Source organism: Chlamydotis macqueenii, chromosome 3, assembly GCF_036417535.1.
Source record: "Chlamydotis macqueenii isolate bChlMac1 chromosome 3, bChlMac1.mat, whole genome shotgun sequence".
Lineage (NCBI taxonomy): Eukaryota > Metazoa > Chordata > Aves > Otidiformes > Otididae > Chlamydotis > Chlamydotis macqueenii.
Genome location: NC_141558.1, coordinates 20534223 through 20547614, shown reverse-complemented (window position 1 = coordinate 20547614; position 13392 = coordinate 20534223). Strand labels below are relative to the sequence as shown.

General features: G+C 34.8%; 1 protein-coding gene across 1 annotated transcript in view; it reads left to right on the top strand.

Annotated features, from left to right (window-relative positions):
- SNTG2 (syntrophin gamma 2) overlaps window positions 1–13392 on the top strand; it is a 269954-nt gene that overhangs the window by 207785 nt on the left and 48777 nt on the right. The window contains exon 11 of the mRNA XM_086745017.1: window positions 1222–1260. Within this exon, the coding sequence (XP_086601143.1) occupies window positions 1222–1260 (39 nt within the window). The remainder of the gene's footprint in view (window positions 1–1221; window positions 1261–13392) is intronic.

The window sequence follows — 13392 nt, the reverse complement described above, 5'->3', positions numbered from 1 at the left end:
TTGTCTTCCAAGGTGGCTGTTGCTTGGAGGCTGGTTGGGCATCAGTCTGCTTGTGGAAGGCAGTGAGTGATTGCCTTTATATCACTTGGTTTTTTTCTGTTTCCTTCACTTATTAAGCTCCCTTTATCTTGTCCCACGAGTTTTCTTGCTTTTGCTCTTCTTGTTCTCTCACTTTTCCTGCTGGGAGTGGGAAGGCAGTGAGTGGCTATGTGGGTGCTCAGCTGCTGCTCAGAGTCAGCCCACCATGGCAGGCAATGACATCACTACGTACTGAGCTACATGGCTGCAGACATGCTCTGCTTCCGAAGATTATCCATGGATTTAATTTTAGAAATCTGGTATTGCCAGGATACAAGTGATAGGCCTGGACATCTTCTGCTCTTTTTCTGTGGCAATTGTAGTTTTTCCTGTGTATAGCTGTAGCCTTTGGTCTTCTATCACAAGCCTTTCATTTGTTATAAGAAAGGCTTTTTAACTACAAGAGCCTCTGGAAGTACTCATCAACTATAGGACAGTTTGCACCTTGTATCCTTGCATAAGGGGGAGTCAGTCTTTCCAGTCATTTAATCTTTTTCTGTCTTGGTTCCATATCATTACTACACTTACTAATACTGCACTTTAAATAAGTGTTTCACTTTAAAAAAGGAAGTATCTGTCTGGATTTGTTCATGACTCATCTATGCAAACTATGAGTGTCAAAGAAAAGCCAAAATCAATGAAATTCCTCATTATCTAAACAGAGAGGAAAAAGAAAGATCTGTAACTTTATCTTGAAGAGAGAACTAAAAGGAAAGCCTAAACAATATTTTCTTCATCTTTAAACACGTCTTACACTCTCTGGCCTTCGTTTCACAAGTACTTAGTCACATGCCTCATTTATAGATCTGCTTAAGCAATTGTTTAACTGAGACCTAGTGAGGTGTCTATGGTACAGTATAATATTTTCACTCAGAGCAGCAAAGTTAAATTCATAAATGCAAATCTTTATGAAGGATTTAATGAAAACCCTGATAAAAGACTTCCTGTCTTTTGAGTCCTTGGTTTTGTAAATTTAGTGTAATAGTAAAAATCTAGTATTTATGAATTGAATTATTTAATTTCTTATCAACACAATTTGGAAGTATTTATACAGTAGTCAATAACTAAGTCAATGCTAATTGCATCACGGAAACATTTCAGCATATAAATAACTCTGTGTATTTTTCCATCTCTCTTTCATAGATGAAAATGGCAAATAAATGTTGTTCTCCCTCAGACCAGGTAAGACTTTCATTATATTACCCAATTTTTTAAATTACTGTTATTGCGTTAAGTTGCAAAATTTGTAGAGCTTACATACACACATTTAGTCAGTTTTAAAATTCTAAAAGCAAGTTTTATATAGTTTGAAGTTCTTAAATGACCTACTTAATACAGCAGATTCTGACTAATCCACAGTAGTGAGTAGAATCTGCCACTATAGACTTTAAAGTGGGTTAGATGGAGCCATTAAATAAATGGGCAGGGGACAATGGAACTCACAACCCAGCCTTGGAAAGCATAGTGTCATGCAGTATTGCAGCAGTGAGTCTGACAAGTTAACTCAGTATTTACATCCCATATGGCGCACTGATAACCAAGGAGTTTTTTTACAAATCCAGTCTGTTTTACATGTGTCATGCTGTGCAGACTACATTTGCCATGATTGTTTGTCTGGGACTCTTGGAACTCAGGAGCCTGATGAGATATTTCTTCTGCTCCAACTAGCCAAATGTCCTGAAGACCCAGATGAATTTACTGCACTGGGAAGTATTCTTACTTCTTGTAGCATTGCAAAGAGTTTTTTCATTTACTTTGTAAAATATAATGGTAGTGTTTTCCAGGCTGATTCTGGGAAATACTTTGAACCGTGTATTATAAAGTTAGTGAGTTTCACTTATGCCTGCTTTCATTCCATCAGTCTGACATTGAGTCGTTACTTAGGCACAAAGAGCTCAGTCTCTACTGTTTCCAAAAATGCTGAGTTTGTAGATTATAAAAGTCAAAATTAGGCAAGGTGTCTTCTATACTGTTTTACTGCAGAAATTTATTATGGAATTTTATTACAGAAGTCAAACACTGAGTCAAAATTAATTCTTCGTATCAGGATCAAATAAATATTTATTAGTTATACAGCTTGTATATTCTTTCATATGTCACCATTTAGTCATCATATTTGAAAATTAATTTGGATATTTATAGACTCTTCTAGAAGTTATTAAAAATATTTAACCATTGACATTTTCTTACACAGGAAATGGTTTTCTTATGTTTGAATCAGTACTTTGAAAAAAAAAACACCTCAAAACCTACTAGATACTTTAATTCTATTTATAGTAGATAATAAAGTTACCCTCAAAACCAAAAGAAATACCTACTGTGTATAAGAAGGAAGTGCTTAATTACTTTCTCTGCCATTGCTTTTAATTATTAATTAAACTGAGATGAAAAACAGGTTGTTATGAATGCCAGGAGAAAAAGTATTGAATTTGGATATCTTTTGTTGGATTAACTCTCTCCTACAAGTACTTTAGTAACTATTCAGAGTTTATTTATAGCAGTTTGACCACAGATAATGGGTTTACTTGAAAAAAGGAAGACATATTCTTCCTCAGTTTTAAAAAAATATTGAGGACAGTCATACAACCTATCACTAACTGCCTAATTTGATTTCCTAAATAAACAGACTAGTCTCCATAAACTGCCTAGATAGTCAGTACAGAAAATTACTCTGTTACAGAGAGTTGTTCAAATATGGAATTTGATACTAGGACTTTAAATCATCCTTTATAGAAGCCTCTTTTTCTGTCTTGACTATACTGAGGTCCTAAGAAGAGTAGCCTCATAGCGTATCATCTGAAGTAGGTGCCTAAATTTAGGCTGTATAAATCTATTCCACTTTCAAATATCTATTCCACTTTTCAAATATATTTTAAATATGAAAAAAAGGGAGGATACAATTAGGACCTTCATTTCAAGAGCTGAAAATTTAAGGTGGGACTGACAGCAACAAGTATTGGATTGTTCTCTGCCAAAAAGCGAGAAAAAAAAATAAAGTTGATTATGAATTTGGTCAAATCAAGGAAATAAAACTAGAAAACATAAAAATATTAAGGGAGCAAATGTTAAAAATTCAGACTTTAAAATGCCCTGTGCAAACTTGCTTTGAAAGTAACCAAATGTGAATCTCTCATATATATGTACTACAAAGGAATAAAATAAAACTTGACAATGATAACTGAAAACAGAAGAGGACTTCATCTACCTTAGATTAATGGAGCCTATTAATGTCAGTTACATAATGCTTGTACAAATGTGAATAGCTCTTGTTAATGCAATTGATTTAAAATTAAGAGAAATGGTAAGCTCAAGAGATTGAAGGTCACTGGAAGAGCTAGCATGATGTAAAATTGGTGATAAGTGCAAATTTATCTTTGCTTTTGAGTATCGACATTCCTGAAGAATTAAACAGGTCCTTAGAGCTTTGTTATTGTGTCACCTGTGGTGAGTTTTCTTCATTGCCTTTAGATTCCAATTTAATCTTTCATAAAGGGACACTTGGATCAGGATAGGTTTCATTCAGATTCTTGTTTCCATAGTTCATTAACAAACCAGGATTCAGGTTTTCACAACCCAGCTTCTTGCCGGCAACTACGTTGTGTCCGATGTACTCAGTCCCAGCACACAATGGTGAGAAGAGAGGAGAAGGTGACAAGTGTCACTTCCCAAATTCTCGCCTGTAACTACATCGCATAGGATTTAATTGGTCCCAGCACACAATGGCGAGAAGAGGGGAGAGGTGACTCAGATTCACCAGTTTTCCCTGGTTGGAATAAGGTATATACAACATCTGAGGTCCGTGGGTAAACTGAGACTTTTATTCAATAGCTAGGCTCATTGGTAAATAATTGGGTAGCAGAAATACCATTTGCCATACATGTGAGGGTTTTATACCTTGCATTACTTACTAGAAAAAAAAGATAAAAGAGTAAGCAGAATGAGGGGAGACAAGGGGAGAGAGAGATATCACCGATCTGAGTTCCAGCATTGGTCCAGCCAACAGGGGTCTCTGGTATAAAGGACTAAGATACTGGTTCCCAGGTCTAACCACCTGTGTTTATGAGTCTCTTTGCCAAAGATGTCAGACAAGGAATTTGGACTTTGCCCTGTGTCTATGATCCAAAGTTAGAAAGAGGCAGTAGGAAAGGTAGTTGTAGTTGTAATTGTTACGAATATATTTGTACTGTTAAAATAAACAGTATCAGGTCATTAAGCTAATTGGCATGGCCTGGCTACTTCCACTCTTCTAAATTTTCTCCTCCCACCAAAGCAGGATGTCTGCATTTAAACAAGGCAGGATGTCTGCCTATTGGAAATAATTCTCACCAATGTTTAAATCCCAGACTGTCCTTGGGAATTGTTTAGAGAGTTCTAGTTATCCCAGGGCATGTCATGCTAGTTAGCCTATGTCAAGGACTACAAAGTTTAACAGATATGCAGGGACTACATGAGTTTGAAAGGTATTAAATAAGTATCACTGCTGAAGTTCTGGCTCTGAGTGTATGCGTAACCTTTGTAGATGACAAAGCACACAGCTTCTGTGCACTGGATATTCTTGGGCATATTGGTGCTCCACAAGGAGAGAAGGGATTGAGCCAGGTTGTACATTATTTTATTGAGTGTGGAGGGTGTTTACAGCCACCATTCTCCAAATATTACAACTTTTGATTCTGCTTGATAGAATTTATTATGGTGCTCTAGAGACTTGAAAGTATTTGATTCTGTGGTATCAGTAGACATTTAGATTTGGGACTCAATTTTCAAAAACATAACACACTACTGGATTCCTCTATATTTTTTATGAAACAGTAAATTAGGCAATTCTCTGTACAGAAAAACTAATTGCAAGGTTTTTTATTTTGTTTGTTGGGTATTTTTTAATGGTTTTAAGACGATGTGATAAATTCCTGTCCTCCACTAAAACAATACAGATTCTCCTCAGTATAAATAGGAAAATATTGATCAGATGTTAATTAAGAATATGTATATTTTTTCTTATGATGCTGTAAAATGTACTTGCACTACTTCCTATGTTGTGTCTTCCCTTGTTTGTTTTGATTTTTTGCAGTAACCTCTTCATTGAGCTTCAGAGAAAATCACACAGAAAATGAAATCTAGAGACAATGATTGTAAAAGCATAGCATATGACAGTACCAGGAAAGCCAGGACACAAATTAAGATGCAACCAGCAAGGGATAGATGAGTAACAAAAAGTTACCCTCTCAGTGCATTAATAGCAAGAAGTGAAAGGAAAATGTTTATCTTCTACTTAACATAGTCAGCCTTCACTAAAAAAGTCAACTGCAAAGGATTTTTATTGCAAAAAGTACTAGCAAAACCCATTAAATCTCAGTTTACAATACAAAATAAAGTTTTGGTGGTATGTATGGTTTTAATGCCTGGTGATATTTGAAAAAAAATAGTCAAAATTATCTCAGAGCTATTATCAAGATATTTCAGGGAATTTGTGTCTGCCGTGTGACATATCAAAAGACTAGGAAGGAGCTAGCATCATGGCTGTTAATGGAAAAAGAAAGGGAAGTTGGAAAATTGGAGACCAGTCAATTTAACTTCAATCTCTAGAAAGAAATTTGAAATAAATAAACAAAATATTTCTGTGCAGCTGCAAGATAACAAATGAATGACCATCCTGAGGGATTTGTCAAGAATAAATAGTGACAACCAATCTAATTTCCTCCTGTGATGGTTTAACACATCTTGTGGATGGGTGGCAGGCGGTTGCTGCAGTGTGTCTTGATTCCAGTGAGGTTTATGACATTTCTTGACATCGCAATATTTTAAACAAATATTATACAGATTTGGTTGTATAGGCTTTGTTGGATAATCCAATAATAGGTATAAATTATTCACTTTCAAAGCTGACATATTGACTAGAAGTCCTGAAAAGGTCTGTCCTGGATCCAGTGCCCTTGAATGCTCCCTTTATTGTGCGTTAGCAAAAGAAAGACTACTAGTTTTGCAGACAGGAAGCTTTAAAATACAGTGTTAGACATAAGAATGATCTTGACATATTGAAGAATGAGTCTGAAAAACAGGGTAGAAGCCAAATAGGGTACAGCACATAGGCAAGAATAATAAGGTATGTGTGAGAGGCTGTGGAAAACATCTGGAGATGTTACAGGAAAATACTTGAAAAGTATCTGGTGATGTAAATTCTTTTGGGGAGGTTTGATCTATCCTCCATTGCCTTGCTAGCACTTAGGGAGGCCATCACAGATGCCCCTGTCTGCAGAAGGCAGTCAGATAGAGAGGGTAAGAAAAACAACAGGTTTATTGTTACAATTTATTATTGTGGTTTATTATTACAACAGCATGTGGTAATCAGGTACAGAGGTGATCAACAGATACCCCTAAAAGCCCCATTCATATGGCTTACCTTATATTTCTTTTTCCCCTCGTTTCTCCCCCTCCCAAATAAGGAACCCACCTACATTTTACTCCTCCATTGGCCTTTTTTTTCTGATTTTTACATGCTTATTTACTTATTGCAACCTTAATCTATGATACTACCAACACTGTCAGTAAGTCAGCATCCTCTTTCATTATCTTTTGACATTCTTCACCCATGCATCACTTCCTTTTCATATATTTCACCTGCTAGTTTATCCAGTTACTGTTTTATTAGTATAGCTGCAGGCTTCAGATAGCCAGCCAGCTTCTCCCTTTGTGTTGTATGTGATGTCCAGCAGGTTTTCACATTGTTACCTTGTCAGTTTAACATCAGGCCAGGGCAGGCCATTTACCCATATGCCATAACAACCGTGTGGCTTTTGAGACAGGCGAACATTGTGGGCTGTACTTAAGTCAGTTACTGCAAGGCAGTTTCTTTTGCTGTAAGGCCTTGGCAGGAGTACTGAAACTGATTTTGTGTGCTATGTTTCCAAAAAGATATTGACCAGAGTTTTTCCATGGCCTCTGTGGACAGGTTGAAAGAAAGACAGAGAGGGAGGTATGAAAGAAATATTGGGGAATTATGACTTTGTACTCAGAGCATAAGTGGTGAAAAGAAAAAAGGAATGATGCCACATAAGCTACATATACTGCTTGTTCATGGCATTTTGCTCCATTTATGATCGGAATATGCTTTTTTTCACACTTCCAGTCTAAGGCCAAAGCTATTTAATTCTTTAATGGATAGGGGAAATAAAACAACCTTAAATTATGGTTACAGCAAAAGCAATTCACATAAGGAATAGACTTCCTCATCACTAGTAAAGATAATAAGTGCTAGAACAGATCGCTGAGAAAAATTACGAAGTCTCCGTGACTGCAGATGCTTAGGACATTAAGGAGGCATTTTCTAGAAACAACACAGGTACTGTGTTTTGGAGAAGGTAATATACTAAATTTCTCAGAAGCCTCTTTTTCACTTTTTTTTTTTATATAATTAGATGATCTTAATTCTCAATAAAGTTTTCAAATATGGAGGATTTTCCCATTGTTTTTCATAGCAGAATTGCTTCCCCAGGTACTCGATGAACAACTTGGCATGAACAGTACTTGCCTTCATGCTGCAGAATAAAAGAAACCCTGCACATACTCTTGTATGATCAATTTTTTTTTTTATTTTCTCAGAAACAGAGAAAAATTACTTTAAAATATATCATATAGCAGTAAAATTACTTTCTCCTAATTCCTAAGTCTGGAAAAGTTAGATTCTTGCAGACTATAATTTTACAACTTACATCTGTAGAAAGGGAGCAGGACTAAATTCCCTTAAGCATGAAGAGACCACGTAGAGATAGAATTGAGATCTTCTGTGATAATTGTTTTAACTTTATTCATATAGGAGATCAATTGTGCATTTCCTAATGAAATTATTTAGGTCTGCTTCAGACATTTTTTTTCTGAGACCTCAGATCTTCCACTGAAAAAACCTACTCTGATGGAAGAAGTATCACTTTAAAGCATTTAAACTTTTTAACCTCTTGTCAGTTAGCTAATATGTAGCACCTCTGTGAAGTAAATAACTATTACTACTATACTGATTTTAAAGAGAAGCAAACTGAAAAAAAGTCAAAAGATTTGCCAAACTTGACAAAACAAATCTGTACATAATAGAATTTTGAAAACTGTGGTTGCATTTCTGAACATGTTTCATGAAATCTTCCTATGCTTTATTAAAAAAAAATACATTCACAGTATATTCATGGTATTTGTATGTCCTACTTTTTCGTATTAATGAAATAGTTTATATTAATTACCCTTTGAAGTTGTAAGACTTCAAAACATCAGAGTCTAGAAACTGTGGAATTTGTCAGACAAAGGAAAAAACATATTCCTATTTTAATAAAAATATATTAAAGAGTGTATTTAAGCAATGTTTCTTACCCCCTAATATGTTGGCCCATCTTCCAGTGGCCAGCTGGGTGTATGTTGTCTGGCATACAGAGGGGCACAAGGGAATTCTGTCTTCAATGAAGAACCATGGTCTCTGATTAAGCTGTCTTCCTGAGCTTCTCTCAGCTGTTAGCATATTGGAAAAAAAAAAAAATAAAACAAAACAAAAAAGCAGCAGCTTTTCTTTATTCTCCTTTTCTTCATGTATTTCTTACGTGTGGATTGTGAGACAGGTTTTAGAGAATATAGTTTTCTGCACAGGCATCTGCTCTTAGCTTTTAGAACCCATTGCTTTTCCTTTCAGTATTACAGAACTGTGATTTCACTGGATTACTAGTATGAGATCACTCTTTCTCCAGAATTATTCTCCAATTAAAATTACACTTTTAAGCAGAATTATCATTTTATTGATTGGGACATAACATGTAAAAGGAAGCTCAGACTGAAATTTCAGACTGAGTTTTCTTTTTTTGAGGACTCTTTTGCAACAGCTGTAGCAAACAACTACAGTTTGAAAGGTTTTATTTTTTTTTTTATTTTCCCAAACTGCAGAAGAAAGAGTTTGAGTCTTTATTTGGTGAGGAGAATAGGTTAAGTGTATTTTATTGTTGTTGTATTATTGGTAAAAAATAAAATAGACATATAAGACAAAAGAAAAAAATTGTGAAGGACCTGAGTTTTCCACTTTTATTTAGATTAGTTAATTCCTGCTGCACAAATAGTGCTACTAGTTTAGTATGATGTAAGAATGCATAGCCAGTAAGACAGCTTACTGGTACCTGTCTTCAAAAGTGAGTTTTGTGGTTTGAATCCTAACTTGAACAAGAAGGCTATTATGAGAAAAGGTGAGTGATATCAACGTCCTTTTTAATCTTCCCAGCATCCTTATTGAAACAATCAAACAGAAAGAAGAAACAATTATCACTACCCAAAAGACTCATAATCCATATTTTGCACAGGCAGCCAATTCCTGGGAAGATACACAAATTCAGACACATACCTGTCTTTCATAGTTCCCTTTGGGTTAGTACTGTCATGAACACGTTGCTGTTTGTGGTGTTCTAACTCAAATGTTTTATGTGCTTCAACTCAAGAATGAGATTTCTGAGTCCAAGCTGGGCACTTTTCTAAGTTTCTCTGTAGTTTAATCTCAGAAACATTATGTTTTGAGTAGTAATCATTTGGACATAACTGAATGCAACTGATGTACAATGAAAACTGTTGATGTGATGCTTTAAAACTAGCATTCTAATTTTTAATTTTTTTTTTAGTTAATCATTATGTACATGAAAAGACTGCATTTTTTTTCCTCCCAATAGCTCTACTATTCAAAACATGCACTCTACCACTTTCTTCCGAAAAAAAACAAAAAAAATGTTTTAAGCTACCTCAAGATGTACTTCTCTTTGCTTTCTTAACTTTCTATTATTCCATTGTGTTTTGTGGTACAACACGGGTTCTTAATTTGCAGGCCAAGCTGGCATCTATTGTAGATTTTTATCCCACTTTAATTACATAAGTGTACCCATCTGTTCTGACATTTCATACATCAGAGATCTACTTGATTTTCCTTTTTCATTCCCCTCTGGAGTGTTTTGCGTCATTTACTTTTTGTAACTATTTAACTAAAAGCACTATTTACAACATGTACCGATTGCTTTATTAAATGTAACACACGTTAAGTTTCCAGTCATTACAGCATCTAGATGTTTTATTGCTGTAGGAAAACAATAAGTGCAAATAAGAACTTTCATTTATTGGCTATGATTGGATTACATTTTGTTAGTAACTTGGTTTGTCTCCTCGTAATAAGTGCCATTGCTCATTTTGTTCCTACAGGAACTTTTTGAAAGTGTATTAGATGATGTTAGAAACTTAATAATACGTGAGTGATGTATGGATAATTTTCCATGCAGTTTCAAATAGCAGTCTCAAATTGATTATGCAGTATGGGAATAAAGTGGTGAAAGTAATGCTGAGAATGGGACTGTTTGTACTCTAATGCCTTATGAGCATACCTTAAAATTTCAAATAGCAGGTTTCAATCGAAATAACAGAACAGTTTTTACCCCAGGACTAATATTCCTACGCACGTACTAAGACCCAATTAAAATCTCAGTAGCCTACTTATGAACCACAAGCAACTTGTTATTGAGTACCAGCACTTGATTGCTTTTGTTCCATACAGACTTTTGTTGAACTGAAAAATTATTCTTTCTCCATTTCTGTGATCTAAATGGCCATTAAATAAACCAGTCAAGAAGAAAGATGTGTGGAAATAAAGTAAAAACTGTATTAGTTTTTTTTTAATGTCTTTGTAAAAAGATGCATAATTTTATTATTTTTTTCAATATATGCATAAATTAATCAAACACTGATTTTGATAACAGAAATTCTTCTATTTTCCTCCTTTGCTTTTTTGTGGATTTTTTCTTTCTAGGCAAGTATACATTTGGAATCCTCTTTTCTTTACATTTTTTCCTCCCAAATATTTTTTCATTGGTTTTCTCCTCTTTGTATACTTGCATAGTGTCCTTCATTTTGTTCTTTTCATTTTAATTTCATATTTTCTCCTGTTCCTTTATTTTTGATCTTAATAAATTGATTTCTTTCTCTTCCCCAATGTCTTTTGCTCTGTCTTTTCCTCTCTCTCTTTCATATTCCTTAGTACTTATTTTTTAGCTTGCTGTCCTGTTATCCCAAACCCATGCAAATAACAGTAATGGAGCTCTAAACCCACTGAGCTCATCACGTGCCTTCCATGAGAAATCCTTCTTTAGCTGCCTAGCCTGGCTATTACTTCTTCCCCAAGAAAGTATCTATCTCATTCAGCCTTTTGTATCTGGTGGAGCAATCCATATTTAAATCAACTCAACCCTTGCTTTTCTCCTAAAGATACAAAAATTCTAAAACAGTTGAATAAACAAAAAGCTTATGCATCTTCTAGTTATACTATATTTCTCTTCCTAAGTGTATATATGTACGGACACTTCAGCCAGTATTCTGCAGAGATACTCTTTTCCAAATTTTAAATTGATCTACAGATGTGATACTTGTTGAATTTTTTTCACATCTTCATTCAAAAAAAAAGAAATGAAACAAGTTGATGTAGGTGTTCATTTTGTAGGTATCTTTTAGAAAATTCAGGAAATGCTGCAACATTTTGTTTACTAGCACCTTTAATAGTTAGATAAGTGTCTCATGGTGCTGATGCACAAACTGTAATCGTGGGATTTAAAAGACTTTTGGAAGGATTTTTGCCTTTTTTTAAAATGAAATTGAACTATTATATATCAACTATTTTTTCCAGATAAGTTTTAATTTATTTTGTAAGATATAAATCAGCAGACCATTTTTTTTTTATTTCTACTGTGAGGTATATAATTGTTTCATTGTTCCACAAATTATATTGACAATGCAAAGCCAAGTAAAGAAAATGAAAATTGGAAACCTTTTAATTGGTTTCTAATATCTCTTAAGAATTATAATAAAAATTATATTTTTATATTGTTTAAAGGTTCTAAGAGTTTCTCCTTCCTTTGATGGTCTGTTATTTGGAATTTTTTCTGATTGAGGTTCTTTTTTCCTGGAATCAGAGTTTTTGTTAGTCGTTTTGATCAAGCAGAGCAATATTCAGTGCAATGTATTAAAAATGTAACTAACTGAAGTATTGTTGATTGGTTTTGTGCAGGCTTCAATGAAATGGAATGAATAGGTGACTTTATCACAATCCAAATAGATCAAGAGTGATATTACAATGTTATAACAATTCAGTGAGTAGAAAGACCATTCCCCCAAAATCTAGTCCAGTGAATGCAGTTTTGTATCATTCCTTTTTTCATCTGAGGTTGAAAGAGATTTCAGCATGCAGGACAGCTTAACATTGATTTTATAGCTGTTAATAATTATAAAAATCTATTTGCCGTGTGGAGAATGGCATACTTCAAACCAAATATCTTGATTCTAACCTACCACAGGTAGACTGGTCACAGTACGGTGTGACTGCAACAAAAATAATAATAATACAGTTCCATTTCAGTAAAACAGTTAGAACACATGCCCCAAAAATGTATGCAGCTAATTAGAAAATGCAGTCTTGTGTTTGTAGCTAATTACTTATTCAAGAGAATTATCCGGAAGATAAAGTACTACATTAAATCAAGCCTGTACATTTGGCGCCCCTATTGCTTCTTGCAGCAATCAATAAGAATACAATGGTGACAGGGTTTCAGCTGGGATAGAGGTGATTTTCTTCATAGTAGCTGGTATAGTGCTGTGTTTTGTATTTTGGATGAGAATAATGTTGATAACACACTGATGTTTTAGTTGTTGCTGAGCAGTCCTTACACTAAGTCAAGGACTTTTCAGCTTCTCATGTCCTGCCAGCGAGAAGGCTGGGGGTGCACAAGAAGCTGTGAGGGGGCACAGCCGGGACAGCTGACCCAAACTGGCCAAAGGGATATTCCATACCATATGGTGCCATGCTCAGCATATAAACTGGAGGGAGTTGTCTGGGAGGCAGTGATCACTACTCAGGATCTGGCTGTGCATTGGTCAGCTAGTGGTGAGTGGTTCCATCACTTGTTTTTCTTGGGTTTTGTTTCTCTCTCTTTTTGTTATTTTCCTTTTCCTGACGATTTTATTACTGTTTTTTTTAAAAAAAAAAAAATTCTATCATTAAACTATTCTTTTTTCAACCTGTGAGTTTTCTTACTTTTACCTTTACTGTTCTCTCCCCAATCCACTGGTGTGGCGAGGGTGAGTGAGCAGCTATGTGGTGCTTAATTGCCAAGTAGGGTTAAGTCACAACATAGGGCCTTCACATAAATTCCATAAAATAAGTAAAGGAAATTATTCTCATTTAATGGATGGAAAACTTTGACATAAAGCACATTTTCATTGAAAAACATATCTCATTTTACTTCAGTTAGAGGAATTCTGTGTCCTTTTTTA